Source organism: Podarcis bocagei, assembly GCF_964188305.1.
Source record: "Podarcis bocagei genome assembly, chromosome: 5".
In the NCBI taxonomy this organism is placed as follows: Eukaryota; Metazoa; Chordata; class Lepidosauria; order Squamata; family Lacertidae; genus Podarcis; species Podarcis bocagei.
The window spans coordinates 11,775,246-11,792,858 of NC_138129.1; the positions used below are offsets into that span (position 1 = coordinate 11,775,246).

At 46.4% G+C, this 17,613-nt stretch overlaps 1 protein-coding gene across 1 annotated transcript in view; it reads left to right on the top strand.

Annotated features, from left to right (window-relative positions):
* The window catches only part of HRH3 (histamine receptor H3), a 28,933-nt gene extending 12,861 nt beyond the window's left edge, over positions 1-16,072 (top strand). The window contains exons 2-4 of the mRNA XM_081196478.1: positions 4,457-4,623; positions 14,118-15,300; positions 15,449-16,072. Of these exons, the coding sequence (XP_081052604.1) occupies positions 4,457-4,623; positions 14,118-15,005 (1,055 nt within the window). The 3' untranslated portion in view covers positions 15,006-15,300; positions 15,449-16,072. The remainder of the gene's footprint in view (positions 1-4,456; positions 4,624-14,117; positions 15,301-15,448) is intronic.
* Positions 16,073-17,613: the final 1,541 nt, after the last annotated feature.

The window sequence follows — 17,613 nt, forward strand, 5'->3', positions numbered from 1 at the left end:
CCCAGCCACTCTCCCATCAGAATTAAAAGCACAATAAAACATCAAACATTAAAAACTTCCCTAAATTAATGGGCTGCCTTCAGATGTCTTCTAAAACTCAGATAATTGTTTATTTCTTTGACCTCTGATGGGAGGGCATTCCACAGGGCAGGTGCCACTACCGAGAAGGCCCTCTGCCTGGTTCCCTGTAACCTTACTTCTTGCAGGGAGGGAACCACCAGAAGGCCCTCGGAAATGGACCTCAGTGTCTGGACTGAAAGAAGGGGGTGGAGACGTTCCTTCAGGTATATCTGGATTGCAGCCTATAATCTGAAGTACTCTTTACTGCAGTATTTGCCTGTGTTGGACAATAATACCTTAACACCTTTTGGACTCCACAGGATACATAGAATCTTATCAGCATGTAGCAAGAGTGTAATAATTTCTCTTGAAGAGATGAAATTAATAACATTCCAAAATATCAGTTACATAATTAACATTAAAAACTGGAACAAACACGGGGAATTGATACAATTTTCCTGGCAAAACGGTTTGGCTTTTGCTTTGTTGTTAAGATCACAACATGATTGACTTATTAATTGATTCAGTTATAATTAGGCTTCTGACCGTACATAACTACCCATTAATTGCTCTCGTTATTTATGTATTGGCTTATAAACGTTGCATTGGAATGAGTGTGTCTTGTGACTTTTCAAATTATTTATACTATAAACTGTGAGATTGGCACAGTACATATTGTTTGTCTTGCTGGCCCTTTTTAAAAGTCTAGATGGGCTTTTTGGGATGAGGCCTATTCCCCAAACCAATTTGTACCAAGGTTGAGAAAGTAATGGCGCCTTGAGACATGTCGTGAAATAATGCTCATTATGCTATAGCCTGCAAAAGTTTTAGAGTGGTCACATTGCTTCATTTCCAATCAGTGCCTATCCTGTAACTTCCTGCTGAATTCCTGCAACATTTTATATCACGAATGTTCTGGTTCGGTTTCATTGCTCTATTGTTGTTGTTGTTGTTTAGTCGTTTAGTTGTGTCCGACTCTTCGTGACCCCATGAACCAGAGCACGCCAGGCACTCCTGTCTTCCACTGCCTCCCGCAGTTTGGTCAAACTCATGCTGGTAGCTTCGAGAACACTATCCAACCATCTCGTCCTCTGTCGTCCCCTTCTCCTTGTGTCCTCCATCTTTCCCAACATCAGGGTCTTTTCCAGGGAGTCTCCTCTTCTCATGAGGTGGCCAAAGTATTGGAGCCTCAGCTTCAGGATCTGTCCTTCTAGTGAGCACTCAGGGCTGATTTCCTTCAGAATGGATAGGTCTGATCTTCTTGCAGTCCATGGGACTCCCAAGAGTCTCCTCCAGCACCATAATTCAAAAGCATAAATTGGTCCAGCTCTCACTGTGCCAATATGGTCCAGCTCTCACTTCCATACATCACTACTGGGAAAACCATAGTCATTGCTCTATAGCCCATCCAAACAGCAATAATGTAGAAGTATTGGGGGAGCATCACATAACAAACTGAAGCGGAATAAACCTACTAGTAATGCGCTGTTATTGTGTCAAGAACATGTTGCAGAATACAGCTGCAATCTGGAGGTGCCCTAAACGAAAGTGATGAAGAATAGGAAATCACTGTCTTCCCATTGCAGAATGGCTATGTTCGCCATGCTGTGAAGAAAAGCAGTCAGCCTGATCAGGCCAGAACAGGAGTGGGGGCAGGGGTGCCAACTTGACTAAAATATTGTGGGGGGCAGGTAAGCCCAGCCCCTCATCATCGATCACATGACACGGCACATGCACACAATTTGAATGACAATGTGCACCCACTTTGGGGGAGCCCAGCCCTCTCAAATATTTTATTGGGGGTGGCCAAAGGGACCTGGGCCCCTGGGAGTTGACTCCTGTGAGTGGAAGGTAGGTGGGCCAATTGGCATGGGTTTATGATTTTAGGGGTGCTGGCGCTGTGGTCTAAACCACAGATCCTAGGGCTTGCCGATCAGAAGGTCGGGGTTCAAATCCCAGTGACAGGGTGAGCTCCTGTTGTTCAGTCCCAGCTCCTGCCCACCTAGCAGTTCAAAAGCATGTCAAAGTGCAAGTAGATAAATAGGTACCACTCTTTCGGGAACGTAAACGGCATTTCCGTGCGCTGCTCTGGTTTGCTTAGCCATGCTGGCCACATGACCCAGAAGCTGTCTGCGGACAAACCCCTGCTCCCTCGGCCTATAGAGTGAGATGAGCACAGCAGCCCCAGAGTTGTCCGCGACTGGACCTAATGGTCAGGGGTACCTTTGCCTTTACTGCAAGTCTCCCTGGTAGAGGCAAAGAGGGACCCTTTGGCCAAGATTGGTGAAACGACTACATTTCCCACCTGGCCTGGGTCTATAACCAGCTTTGCACAGCCTGAGTCTGTTCTAGTCCCATCCCTGTCCCATAGGTAAAGGTAAAGGGACCCCTGACCATTAGGTCCAGTCGTGGCTGACTCTGGGGTTGCGGCGCTCATCTCGCTTTATTGGCCGAGGGAGACGGTGTACAGCTTCCGGTCCATGTGGCCAGCATGAATAAGCCGCTTCTGGCGAACCAGAGCAGGAAATGGAAACACCGTTTACCTTCCCACCAGAGTGGTACCTATTTATCTACTTGCACTTGGACTTTGAACTGCTAGGTTGGCAGGAGCAGGGACCGAGCAACGGGAGCTCACCCCGTCGCGGGGATTTGAACCGCCAACCTTCTGATCGGCAAGTCCAAGCTCTGTGGTTTAACCCACAGCGCCACCCGCATCCCTCTGTCCCATAGCACAGGGCTATTAATAGACAGAAAGGCAGTGGGGGAAAACCTTGTGTGGCAGGGGGTGGGGGGGTGCAAAGAATAGCCCAGCAAATGCTATACACAGTTTTTCTCGCCAGTCCGTTACAAAATCCTGGGCTTATTCCCCAAAGCGACGACTCCAAATGTATTTTTAGCTGTGCCCCACTCACCTTCATTTCTCGTTCTTGCTGCACCGGCACATTTCAGCAGAGATTATCGCACAGTGGTGTAGCACATGCTTTGCATTCAGATAGTCAGATTCAATCCACAGCATCTGGTGAAGACCGCTGCCTGAAACCCTGGAAAGTGGCTGCCTGTTCAGAGTTGGCATTTGTGAGCTAGATGAACCAATGGTCTGGTTTGGTAAAAGGTTGTTTCCTCCTGTGTTCAGTTTGCTAATTGTTCATTAGTTCTGCCCACAAGTGAGCCAGGCAAAATAATGGGTGCCTGCATGCTGCTGTTTGCTTTCTGTGGTTCAGTCTGTATGGAAGAAGAGAAGAAGAAGAGTTTGGATTTGATATCCCACTTTATCACTACCCTAAGGAGTCTCAAAACGGCTAACATTCTCCTTTCCCTTCCTCCCCCACAACAAACACTCTGTGAGGTGAGTGGGGCTGAGAGACTTCAGAGAAGTGTGACTGGCCCAAGGTCACCCAGCAGCTGCATGTGGAGGAGCGGAGATGCGAACCCGGTTCCCCAGATTGCAAGACTACCGCTCAGTGCCGTAGCGTGGGTTGTCAGCACCCGGGGCAAGGCAAGTAATTTGCGCCCCCTAACCCGTGGATTTGCGCCCCCTAACCCTAACCCCCAGATGTTGCGCCCGGTGCGGCTGGCCCCCCCTGCACCCCCCACGCTACGCCACTGCTACCGCTCTTAACCACTACACCACACTGGCTCTGTGGAAATAATTAGAATGAGATTTAGCAAGACGCTTGCCTTTCATCCCTTCCAGCTCAATGGTTTTATGTATCGGTATTCTGTGAAATGGGAAATTTGTAATCAGTAGTAGCTGTTCCTCCTCCTCCTCCTCCTCCTCCTGCTGCTGCTGCTGCTATTATTTTTAATGCTGCCACAAATACATAGACTCTCTGGTCCCTAGTCCCTTGATGATGATCTTCTGTAACCTCCTAATTCTTGAGACAGTCTTATCTTTCTTCCGTAGCCATCAACTCCTGCCCCCAAATAGTACGACTGCACATCGTTCTCTAAACTCTCTATGCATTTCCCTCTCTGCTGCAAACGAGCATCCACTTTCCTAACAGCAGTTTTGGAGACGGTCAACAGTTTGTGACTGATCCATCCCAATCAACATTTGTAATATCGCAGCAACTCATGGAAGGGTTAAGAATCTGATTGGTGAGACAGGCAGCAGGCAGTGGAAGTTCGTGTTGTACAATACATACACTTTGAGCTGTACACAGTCAGTGCCCTGTTCGTGAGGCCAGAATGCAGAAGAGGAACACAAAGCTGTTGTTGGTGTCCGTCTGTCTCGAGAGACAATGGAGTGCACCTCTGGAGGTGAAGTGAAACTGGTGCAATAGCACAAGCCCGGGCAGTGTGTATGGAGGTCCTGAGCCGCCCAGATGACACAACTCCCTTCTTGGCCTTGTTGATGTGGTCCAAAGGAAACATAAAATGAACTCTCTCATTTCAGGTGCCTTTTGCATTCCACTTTATGTGCCCTACGTGCTAACTGGCAGGTGGACTTTCGGAAGAAGCTTTTGCAAGCTCTGGCTGGTGGTTGATTATCTGCTGTGCACCACGTCGGTCTTCAACATTGTGCTGATTAGCTATGACAGATTCCTCTCGGTAACAAGAGCGGTGAGTAGTGACTGTGCAAAAGAGTTGATTGTCTCTGATGGATTGCTGCTGTTTGTTTGCCTATTCCCCTCTTAAATTTTGCCCCTGATCCTCTAGCCTTATCACCTGCTTCTCTGAAATCCTGTGTAAAAGAAAAGGAAATGCAAGACTAGGAAGATTTAGGTTTCACAGCATAGGAACATAGGAAGCTGACTTATACTGAATCATAGAATTGTTGAGTTGGAAGGGGCTTTGCGGATCATCTAGTCCAGGCATAGGCAAACTCGGCCCTCCAGATGTTTTGGAACTACAACTCCCATCATCCCTAGCTAACAGGACCAGTGGTCAGGGATGATGGAAGTTGTAGTCCCAAAACATATGGAGGACCGAGTTTGCCTATGCCTGATCTAGTCCGACCCTCTGCAATGGAACAGTATGTAGCATCGAACTTGCGATCTAGGCTTCATCAGCACCACACTCTAACCAACTGAGCTATCAGGCCAGTGGTCCGTCTACTTTATTATTGTCTACACTGACAGTCAGTGGCTCTCCAGAGTTTTAGGCAAAGTTACCTGGCGTCTCCCAGAGTTACCTGGAGACGCCAGGGATCGAACCTGGGACCTTCGGAGAGCAAAGCAGATGTTCTGCCACTAAGCTGTGGCCCTTCCCAATGCTGTATCATGCTAGAACCAAACTCACAAGTGCGGCTGGCCGCTGACCAGAGGCAGCTCAGCACAACGGAAGTTGAGGCCTGAGCCCCAGCAGGGTGGAGCACAGGGACAGATATTCAGGAAGGCAGAAGCCATTCCAAGCCAGGGTCTGAAACTGGCACAGCTAAAGAAGGTTGCAACTGCTAGGGAGTGTGGTGGCCAATATCAGGAGCAGCTGGTGCCTTTTGGCGGCATCTAGAATTCCTTTAAAAGGACCTTGCGATTCTAGCCCCTTCTGACTGTAGGATAACCAGCTTCATATAATCAACATGCTTAAGCTTAATTAATGCACAAAGGGGTTAAAACTATAGAATAAGCTGTCATGCCAGGCTTAGCTCATCTTGAGGGACTAGATAATCAAGCCTTCGTTCCCCTCAGACTACCAGAGAAGCTCAATGTGTGAGGACGTCTGAACTGGTTGCTCCAAGCTCAGACCACATGGCTGTCACAAGCCACTCTTGAGTTCCTATAGCAATAATTAGGGATTTCCACTGCTTTGTAATAAAGTCAAGTTTTACTGCTTATGCAGCTTTTCTGATTGGTGTGTGGAAAAGCACATGAAACTGACCTTTGAAGCATTTGTAAGGAAACTATTTTTATCTTACCAAACGTGTGGTGTTTTTCCTATTCTGGGAGATGAGGAAAGTTTTGGAACTGACAAGGGCATATTTGAAGGTTCTAACAGCCTATATTTCCATGCTTTGCTTTGCTGTATATTTTGTGATTGTAAATCTCTGCTGGAGTTCTCTCACCAAAGAGAATGTGGCCCAGGCTTGGATCTTGGCACCCATAAATTCTCCTTTGTATTTATACCTATTTTTCCCCCCTTGCAGTCAGAGGACATCTGTTTAAAGGACAATTGTTGGAACAGAGCAGAAAGTGTCCTGCGCATCAATGCTGTAACTTTCTTTCCTATTCCAAGCATACCATACATTTAAAGCAAACTGGGAATTGCAGTTTGCTAAGTGCGCTGGGAATTGTAGCTCTGTGAAGAGTAAATTACAGTCACCAAGATTCTTTGGGGGAGGCTATAGCTATTCAGATACTATAAATGCACTTTAAATATGTGGTGTGGGTGAGACTGTAGGAAGATCACTTTCAGAAATATTTGCTTGATGTCGTCTGCCCACTTGTGTGCACAGAATTCTGAATTCTTGCTACCCGACACTTGATTAAAGCTAGCAGCAGCAAAACAAGTGACTGGTCAATGGTAATGATGCATAATTATCACTGTCTATACTTTTCTGCATCTCATTTCCTCCTGACCTCACTGCTTACCATTCCTGCTCCCCAACCCCATGTTTAAATATACCTACAACTCAGGACAATACATCATGGATATGATGAAATGGACTGTAGTCCATGGAAACGTAATGCCATAAACTGTGTTCATCTTAAAAGTGCCGCAAGACTTTCTGCTATCTTCTTACAACAGACTAGCATAGCTACCTTTCTGGAAATGCAATCAATCAATCAATCAATCAATCAATCAATCAATATACAGCTCTGTACTTAAAGTGCAAAGTTTTGTGACCGATTATAAATGTTTGTATTTCCCCCTCTTTTTTGGTACATGTACACACAAAAATGCCGATAGCTGGGGGGGGGAGCACATCTGAGAGTGACAAATAATGAAATTGGACTTTGTATGCATAGAACCATAGAGAAAGTCCTACCCCCTGATCACAAACCTTCCGTCATGGCTGCCTTTCGTTTGAAAGCCATTGTTGTGCTCTCTACATGCTATCTTCCTGTTTTCAAAATTTTCAACACAGTCATGGGGACTAGAAAGTTACTCTTAAAACTCCCAAAAGCTAGCACTAGCAGTATTACCAGAGGGAGAGAACCGGATTTTGCGCAAGAACCCAGATGTCATCCTTTTGCTGCAGAAAAACCTTTCAATGGCACTGATAGCTAAGTGGGTAGGTAGCATGTCAAAATAAAACTAAAAAGAAGAAGGAGGAAAATAGGAGAGTGGTGTAGCTGAAACATTTCTTTGTAATAGGTTATCAGAGCTGTGATGGAGCGAAAGAGGATGGAAGATTTAAAATACTAAAAATGGCATTTACGAAGGATTGCTGTGTACATGTTGCCAACTCCATTTTCCCACCAGGTGACAAGCAGAGATAAACCACATATAAAACTATGTGCACTATGCGCACAGCGGCAGAGCAAGCCGGTCAGGCGCCTGCCAGCCGGGGCAGGACCATAGCTGTCAACTTTTCCCTTTTCTTGCGAGGAATCCTATTCGGAATAAGAGAATTTCCTTTTAAAAAAGGGAAACGTTGACAGTTATGGGCAGGATGCTCTGTGGGGCCTCCGAGGAGTCTGCTTGCCTCCTCCCTACAGCTGAGGGTCATGCAGCGGGTGGACCCTTTGAGACAGAAGAGATGCGTGGCACGGGCGTGCTGCAGGCCCTGCAGTAAGTGCCACCCGGCATTTTGTCACCCCCCTCCAGTGGTGACACCCGGGGCAGCCCGCCCCTACTGCACCCCCCCTTCCTCCGTCCCTGGCTATGCAGCAGTGAAATATGTGATCAGTTGCCTGCCTTTCACTAGTTGTTATTGTTATGGTTGCATGCCATCCCAACCTGAAGGAGCGTCTCCACCCCCCCATCGGTCTGCCCGGACACTGAGGTCCAGCGGCAAGGGCCTTCTGCCGGTTCCCTCTACACGAGACGTGAGGTTACAGGGAACCAGGCAGAGGGCCTTCTCGGTAGTGGCACTCACCCTGTGGAACGCCCTCCCAGCAGATGTCAAAGAGACTTTTGGAAGCCATCTGAAGGCAGCCCTGTTTAGGGAAGCTTTTAATGTTGAACAGACTACTGTATTTTAATACTTTGTTGGAAACCGCCCAGAGTGGCTGGGGAAACCCAGCCAGATGGGAGGGGTATAAATAATAAATTATTATTATATATATTATTATTAACCTCCGAGCTGCATGAGATCCCAGGAGTTTCCAGGCACTTCCCCAGGTTTTGGTTTCCTTGGAATGAGGGACAATGGAGACTGTGGTCTTTTTAAGATATGTGGTTTATTTACACATATATACAACCTGAGCCTACGACGGAGGGGTGCACAGCGTCAACACCCTAGGAACACTTTGTTTCTCCCATAGTTGCAACCTTGGGTAAAAACAGAAATCAGATATTGCTCCATGTCTCTCTAGTTTGCTGCTTTGCCTCTGCGTAGCTCACGTCACTACAATTCTCTGCCCTGTCTGTGGAGGGAGAGGAGTCCCCATCCATTTGCCGTTTCGCGCCGAACCCCTTAATCCCCCATCACCTCACCAGGAAGCTGTCTTGGCTATTCCAGGAATTAGAAGTCTTGCTGGATCCAGAGATTAGAGGGGTCTGGCATAGGGTTTAACATAGGGTTACCAGACATCCCCGGTTCCCAGGGACAGTCCCCAGATTTGCAAATCTGTCCCTGGGAAATGTGGCAGTGGAAGCCTCAGCAGCCCGGAGCCAGCCTGGTAGTGCAGTTGGCTCTGGCTGGCTTCAGGAGCTGCTCGCTGCCACTGCCACTGCTGAAGGGGAACCGGGGATGTCCAGTGGTACAGATCTCCTTCCCCCTTCCCCCTTTGTTTTGACAGATCAGGGGAGGCTCGGGAGTCGCGGGCGGACAGCTGTTGCCCAGGAGGGGCGCAAGGCATGCGGTTTCTCTGCCAGGCAAGGTGCAAAGCCCTTCTTTCGCACCCTGTGAAACATAAATGCACATTTCTTTTTTAAAAAAACTGGGCAACGGCAGCCTGTCCGCAACTCCCAAGGCTCCCCCGATCAGTTGCCTATAGTAACCATAGTTTAACACACCAAACTCATATCATCATTCCATGTTTTTCATTTATGATATGCTTCTCTGGGCTAGTTAGAAATTTTAGGCAGTTGGTTAGCCTGAGAAAGTGTGTTTTAGCCCATGAACGAAAACGTGTGTGGTTCAGATTTGGGTTTCCTCCATCCAAGGCTGGCATTTAAATCACTGCACCCCATTGGCAAATCAAACCATTGGTCTATCTAGGTCACTATTGTCCCTACACTGACCCTCAGCAGCTCTCAAGCAGGGAATCTATCCCAGTCGTACCTGGAGACATCAGGGATTGAACCGGGGACCTTCTGCTTGCGAAGCAATTGCTCTTCCACAGAGCTATCACCCTTCTTCCCCTAAATGCCAGTTCAGGTATTATGCTGAAGCAAACCTCCAAGTGTTCCCCCCAACAGGCCCAGTCAATCAGGGCATACTTATATATGACATGTTTACAGACATGTATTTATATTAGGGGAAACTACTCCTGACTTTAATTAAGCTTTGCATTTGGAATGCAGGCTTATTAAACATGCAAATTGCTTTATCCAGGGATTGGGAAGCTGAGCAGCATCAGGACTGCAGCGAGCACAGAGGGGAAATTGAACCATCTTAAGGTTCTAGGCAAAAACATTCATGCCACACTAGCATTTGCAGTGAGAAGAAATCCCTGCGAAGTCAGGGCAGAGCCCGCCATCATTTTCCTGCACACTCAGGAGCTTGGGGAGTTGCCTTGTAGTGAGTTAAACCATTGGCCCATCTAGTTCAATATTGTTGGCACTGACTGGGAGAAACTCTCCAGGGTTTCTGGCAAGGGACATTTCCCTAGAGAGCTCAGTCAGTAGAACACAAGGCTCTTAATCCCAGGGCCGCAGGTTCAAATGCCACGTTGGGTGAAAGATTCTTGCATTGCAGGGGGTTGGACTAGATGATCCTCATGGACCCTTACAACTCTAAAATTCAATACTTCTATCTGGAGATGTGGAGGATAGAATCTGGGACCGTCTGCATGCAAGACAGGAGCTCTATCACATACCGCACAAGTGTCCCGTTATAAGCGAGACATGCTGAATCACAGAAGACTCATTGTATCCTGGAATGTCCCATTTTGGGGGTCTGGTGAAACAGAAGATGCTCACTCTGGTGCAAGTCATCAGGGTCAGGTCAGAGTGCTGAGACAGAAGGGGTTCTGGTGCGATCCTGCTGCCGACTGCTGGAGCACTAGACCGGAAGCTGCGCCCCTCCTGGCATACCAATTTTGGGGATGAAAACGAGGCTAAAGCGCCTCCCTGCACACAAAAATCCACTCTATCCTTCTCCTGCCCAGATTCTATCAACCAAAAAATATGCTATTTTTCAGTTGCTAGCCTAGTGGAAGGAAGCATTCACTTTTAAAATGTCCATCTTAATCCATTAGCGTGTGGTTGTCTAAGGCCAAAGAAATCACTTCCATTAGCCCAAGTCTCTCCTACCTTTCGCTCATCCCCTTTCATTGCTGCTCACAGCGGTAAGTCTGGGAAAAGCAGATAGATAAAGCTGGCCATTAACATAAGTAGCTAATCTGCACATAACAACAAGGCTTTTAATAGGAAAGTTCGGTGGGGAAACATCAGCAGATGCACTGAAAAGAATGTGTCCCCGCCTGTTTCTTTTGTTTGCCTTAGATCACATAACACAAGTGAAAATTGCGTGTTAGTCTTATGCAGCAAAAAGAATTATGGTGGGTGGAATTCAACATGGTGCCAGGTGAAAGGATCCCTCCTCAACTCCCGTCCCTTGTCCCACCTGGTGTTCTGGGGCTTCTCCCAACACACACACAGCAAGCCAACTTCAGGGGGCATGGGGAGGAAATGAGAGAGGGAAAGTCCCATTGTGTAAGTGGAAGTTCCCACTCAGGGCTTTTGCTGATGGGGCTCACTAGGTTAATACCACCCAGAGAGCCCTATGGAACCTTAAAAACCAACAATATGTACCGTATTTTTTGCTCTATAACATGCACCTGACCATAACACACACATAGTTTTTAGAGGAGGAAAACAAGGGGGGGAAATTCTGAATGAAACAGTGGATGTATCATTTTTGTGCTTCATGCTGTGGCCACAGACATGTGATTTGACGGTGAGTTTGGGGTAGCCCAATGCAAAAATCCTGAGAATCCATGTGGATCTGTGCTTTGTAACCACGTTTTTGCACCATTGCAGCCCCAGGCAACAGTGGGTGCGTGATTTTTTTGGTGCAGGCTGTAGCCATGGACATGCTATGTGATCTGATGGTGAATTTGGGGTGACCCAATGCAAAGATCCTGAGGATCCATGTGGATCCATGCTTAGTAACCACGTTTTAAGTGGGGAGGGAAGGAAAAACACAGAAGGGACAATGAGCACGAGAGGGGTGTGCGGAGAAGCAGCTGGCTAACAATGCAGGAGAGGGGTTTAACGGGAGGGAGGAAAGGAAGGCAAAGGTTTTCCCCCACTCACCCAAGCCAGCTCTCTCTCTCTCTCTCTCTCTCTCTCTCTCTCTCTCTCTCTCTCTCCACCTGCATGTTTTCCGGCTGCCTGCGAGTCCCTAGAATGCTGGACGCAGCAGAAGCAGCACCGGAGCACGGAGAGGAGGAGGAGGTGGTAGCTGTCGGTTGTGCTCCTAGCCGACGGAACATGAGCCGGGTGGGCTGGAGCCTGCGCACAGTGTGACTAGGAAGGAATTAGAAAGAAGGATGTGATCCTTTCCTTTCCCCTCTGCTTGCCAGGAGGGCAGGGGATTTCCCTGCTCTTTGTTGCGTTTGAGCAAACACAGCAACCGAAAACAGAAGAGGGTGGGCAGTAAAACCCTGAGGCAGAATGCAGGAAAGCAGCAGCTTCCTCTCTGCAGCCTTCCCTCCTCCACGCGATCCGATTTTTGCCTCTGCACTCGGGCCAGTAGGCTCCAGGGACCACACATTCGCTCAATAACACGCACAGACATTTCCCCTTACTTTTTAGGAGAAAAAATGTGCGTGTTATAGAGAGAAAAATACGGTATTATGTATTATGGTGAAAGCTTTTGTGGATTACAGTTCTCTTCATCAGATGCATGATGTGTTTTCCTGAGCTGCAGATATATATGTGGAATGCACTCCCTGCTGAAATACAAGAGACCGCCATCTGTATTGGCATTCTGTGGGCTTCTGAAAACACACCTGTTTACACAGGCGTTCCCTTGATCTAGCCACTCCCCTGTTTTACTTGCTTTTCTATTTTCATGGGATTGTTTTATTGTACATTTTTAATTATGGATGTTTATGCCAGCATAACTCCCTCATCCTGGCTTAACCTGGGCTATGCTGGTAGAATTTAAGCCAATTGAATTTACACCCGCATAAGTTCCCCAAAAGGGGTGCATTCTGGAGGCAAGACAGGGCAGGAAAAGCCAAGCATTTCCTTATTTTTAACTGCAAAATCTCTTTGAGGACCTGTGATGGTAAGGATCATCATAGCCCAAGATAAACTCAAATGGCGGCACTAATATTCATTTCATTTAGCACGATGCATTTAAGCACATGAGATAATGAACAAATTGATGGAGCGTCAAAAAAAAACCAAAACCCACCTTCAAATATTAATACATGATATGTAGCAGGTTGAGAGACTAAAAGCCTTTTTATGCTTTTCACACTAATGATATAACTAGCATTGCTTTTATGCAAATGCATTGAACATTTCTTTCTTTTTTTAAGTACAGAACATGTTCCAGAAATTCTGAGATTACTGCATAGCACACTAAAACAGCTCTTCTTTTAAGCCATTTGTTCTGTCCTGGTGATCGTGCAAACCTCCAGTGCTAATATGCCCCAGATGCTCTTGATGGGTTTACACTCCCTCTGAAGGAGTGGGTATGTAGCTTGGAGGGAACTTCTGGGTCCTTTGCTGTCGGTTGAGGTTCAGGTGGCTTCCGTAGTGCAGAGTGCCTTCAATCACCTACAGCTGCCGGCCCAGATGTGCCCCCATCTGGGCAGGGATAGCCTAACTTCTGTCATCTATGCTCTGGTAACCTCTAGCTTAGATTACTGCACCACAATAAATGCGGTGCTGCCTCTGAGTAACAGCATAGGTGTCAACCTTCCCCTTTTTTGTGGGAAATTCCCTTATTCCAGCACCGTTTCCCGCTGCTTCCCGCTGCTATCCCGGATTGTTAGATATCCCGTAGTCTGTCCCCGGGACAGGTGAGGCTGCTGATCCCTTATTTTCAAATCTGAAAGTAGACAGCTATGGAGTACAGTTCAGAAACTTCAGCTGGTGCAGAATTCAGCAGCCAGCTTGCTCACCAGGGCAAGATGATTTGAGCAGATTACGCTGATCCTGGCCCCACTGCACTGGCTGCCAATTAGTTTCCGGGCCCAATTCAAAGTGCTGGTTTTGAACTATAAAGCCTTAAACAGCACAGGGCTGCAATAATTCAAGGACCATATGAAACAACCCAGACCCTGCAATCATCATCTGAGGCCCTTCTTCATGTCCTTCGTGAACTTCTCCTCCTTTCAGAATTTTGAACGGCTGACCTGAAATTTCTCAGAAAAGTTTCCTGATAATGTTGAAGCCCCTCCCAATACAATGCCTGTGGTTGCAATGATACCCTAGAGCTCTTCTGTTGTTGCCCCCAAAGCCTCTCATCCACCCCACTCACTGCCCCATTAACCATGAGATGAAGAAGTTACCCTTTTCTCCCTTGAGAAGTACATATTGCTGAAGGAGGAAGTTGGGAGAGAGACACTCTGTCCCACTTCCTCTTTTGGCTCTATGTGCTTTTCAAGGTTCTGACTCCTACTACTGGGTCTGACTTTTATACAGATCACTTGGGAAAGTGAAGTGTGTGCCTGCTTGCTTCCTCTTGCTGTGCCTTTGGTGGGGCTGGTCCAGGAGAGACAGGTGAGAAGTGGTACCCACAGAACTTGTTCCAAAATCCAAGTGCGCCCATGTGCCTGAAAAGGTTGGTGATCTAAAGAAAACAACTGCATGTTCTCCCTTTACAGGTATCCTACAGAGCTCAGCAAGGAGACACCAAGCAAGCCGTGTTCAAGATGGCGATGGTGTGGGTATTAGCCTTCCTGCTCTATGGACCTGCGATTATCAGCTGGGAGTACATATCTGGCCGAAGCATCATACCCGACGGGGAATGCTACGCTGAGTTTTTCTACAACTGGTATTTCCTCATCACAGCCTCCACCATCGAGTTTTTCACCCCATTCATCAGCGTGGCCTTTTTCAACTTGAGCATTTACCTGAACATCCAGAGGCGCACCAAAGCCCGCTTGGATGTGGTGCATGAGGCTCAGAACCAGAACTTTGTGGAGGAGATTGAAATGAGCCCTGAAGCCCAGCTCTCCATGAAATGCTGCAAGTGGGAGCAGAGAGATCTGGCAGAAACTCTGGGTGTCCCAAAATGGGACGCCCAAGAAGAAAGCAGCAAAGAGAGTACGAATGTCAAGTATTCGAGCACAGAGAGCTCTGGGTTTACCGGCAGCAAAGCAAAGCTTTTCATCAAAAAGAACTACAAACACTCAACATCTACTCTTTCTCTAGAGAAACGGATGAAGGTGGCTTCCCAGAACATGAGCCAACGTTTTAGGCTCACCAGAGACAAGAAAGTAGCCAAATCTCTGGCCGTTATAGTGGGGATTTTTGGCCTCTGCTGGGCACCGTACACACTTCTCATGATTATCCGAGCTGCATGTCATGGTCACTGTGTCCCCGAGTACTGGTATGAGACCTCCTTCTGGCTTCTGTGGGTCAATTCTGCCATCAACCCTGTCCTTTACCCTCTCTGCCACCACAGCTTCCGGAGAGCTTTTGTTAAACTCTTGTGCCCCAAGAAACTCAAGATCCAGCCTCACAGTTCCCTCCAGAAATGCTGGAAGTAACTAGTTTCAATTCATTGTAGGCTAGAAAGGATACTTTCTGCCATAATGCTCTGCAGGAGTTTGCTTCTTTTGAGAGGTGTTGAGCTGCTGTCCAGGGCTAGGAACCTACCAGGGTTATATAGCCTGTAGGACAGGGATGGGTAACCTGTGGCACCTAAGGATGGGGAGGAAATTTTATTCCGGTTACATTTAAAGGCAAACCGAATTCACACTTTCCAAAGCAATAGGAGAACTGAAACACAGCCACCATTTGAAATTCACTTCTGCAAATGACAGTTCTCTGGCCAAGTCACATGTAATAATAATAATAATAATAATAATAATAATAATAATAATAATAATAATAATAATAATATTTATACCCCGCCCATCTGGCTGGGCTTCCAACAAAATATTAAAATACAGTAATGCATCAAACATTAAAAGCTTCCCTAAACATGTAGGGGAGGAAAACACCCTGCATATACAAGGGGAAAGTGTGCTGAAATATCCACGCACAAGTGAAAATAGCCTAGAAACATGCATTATATTAGGGAAAACTGATTTGCAAAAATATGTCTATTGGGCAAAAATTCATGCAAAGATACATTGAGTAGGAGAAATTCATGCTAAAATGCTGATAACTTTTCATTAAGATTAAAAAAAACAATTCACAGGATGCTGCAAAATTGTGGAAAACTGAATTTAAGATTGGGGTGGGGAAATGAGAAATTGAGGGAACTGAAATGGACAGGTCAATTCATCCTAGCGGCACTCCAGGTGTTGTTGGATTACAGCACATAGGAACATAGGACGTTTCCGTACACAAAGTCAAAATATTGGTGCAAATAGACCTGTATCTACTGCACTGACCAGGTAGCACTGTCTCCCTGCTATACCTGGGGGTTGAACTTCGGATCCTGTGCCTGTAAAGCATGGATGATGCCACTGAGCTGTTCTCCTCCCCTTCATGGCCAATCAAGTATTTGAATCTTAGCTTTGCCCAACCTGACTGGCACTAGCCTTGTCTTTTGTTTGTGCCCAGGAAGTTGAGTCTAACTCCAGCACAGATGAGGGGCAGCCTCATCCACTAAACCATATATGTGAGAGAGAGAGAGAGAGAGAGAGAGAGAGAGAGAGAGAGAGAGAGAGAGAGTATACACACACACAAACACACACACACACAAACACACACAACTTTTAAGAAAGATTCTCCATGGAGAGGCTTCATTGCAAAAAGGCTTATGAAGGGCGACAAGCGAAACATGATTTAAAACCATTTAAATCAGCCGTGCCATACTCCTCCTACAGAGACATCGTGCAAACAGCAAACAACACAAGATAAACTAAACATACAGTAGCCGGACCATGAGCAGATTTCTGCGGCTCTAGGAGCCAATACCTAGGGGCCAAGCTGAATATCTTAGGCTGGCCCTCTCTTCAGGAGCATTTTGCCACTGCAGAATAAACCAAACAAGAAGCAGACCCAGCATGTGTGGTGCACTACTTGCTGGACCACACCACTTCAGACAGCACATGGGAAAATCATGTTAGAAAGCTTCTCCACCCCCATACACAAAACTCCCAGGCAGTGATGGTTTAGCCCTCTTGCTGCTGACTACTTTCCCCCCAATTGCTTCTCCCCCAATTGCTTCTGGAATCCCTTTAGGGTTCCAGACCCATGTTTGAAAAAGGAGCCACAGGAAATAAGGGGCTTGCTTACCTTATTTTTGTTCGTTTTGCATTGCAAAGAAAGGGGGTGATTTGCACATACATAAAATCTAAAGAAAAAGTATAGGCCACATTTTCATACACACACACACACACAGAGAGAGAGAGAGAGAGAGAGAGAGAGAGAGAGAGAGAGAGAGAATATATACACCACGGCAGCATGCAGCATACAAAATCACAATAACGTCAATAAAAATATCAATGAAAATTGGTTGGGTAAAGGAAATTTGTGTTTCAAAGACCTTTCTGAATAATCCAGGGGAGATTTCCACAGGGAGTTCACCACACTAAAGATTCACTCAGAAGACTGACTGAATCTTTTGAGAAGCCTTTAAAAAACAACAACACACTACCAAATGGTTATTTAAAATGTGAAATATTGCATAACGGCAATGTTAAAGATTTCCAAAGAAGCACCCACATTTTGGCCTTCTAAACTGTCCTGAAAGTTCAAGACACAAGAAAAAAAGAAAATCTGTATGATTTTTTTAAAATAGGGGCTAATGAGTCTTCAATAAAGATAAGAACACTTAGCATATGTTTTCATATTAATATAAAAAGCATTCCACAGACATTAGTTCAGGCATCATTACAATAACCCTGGAAGATAGACAGGTTTTATTATCCCCGCAGGTGGAAAAGCCTCCATTTTGCACATGGGACAATATGGACTGAAGTTGAAAATTTACAACTCCAGCCCTTAGTCATCCTGTTAACAATGTGTGCAAGTTTTCAAACTGGGCCGGTTCTGAAAGCAACGTTCTTTGCTAAGCACATCAATACTGAAGGAGAAAAGAGAGATGTTTTTCCTTCTGGGTGCGAGCCTAAGAATTTTGTTGCACAGCCTGCTTCTTATACATGAATGGGAAAGGAGCACGAACGAAAGAGGACCAATTAC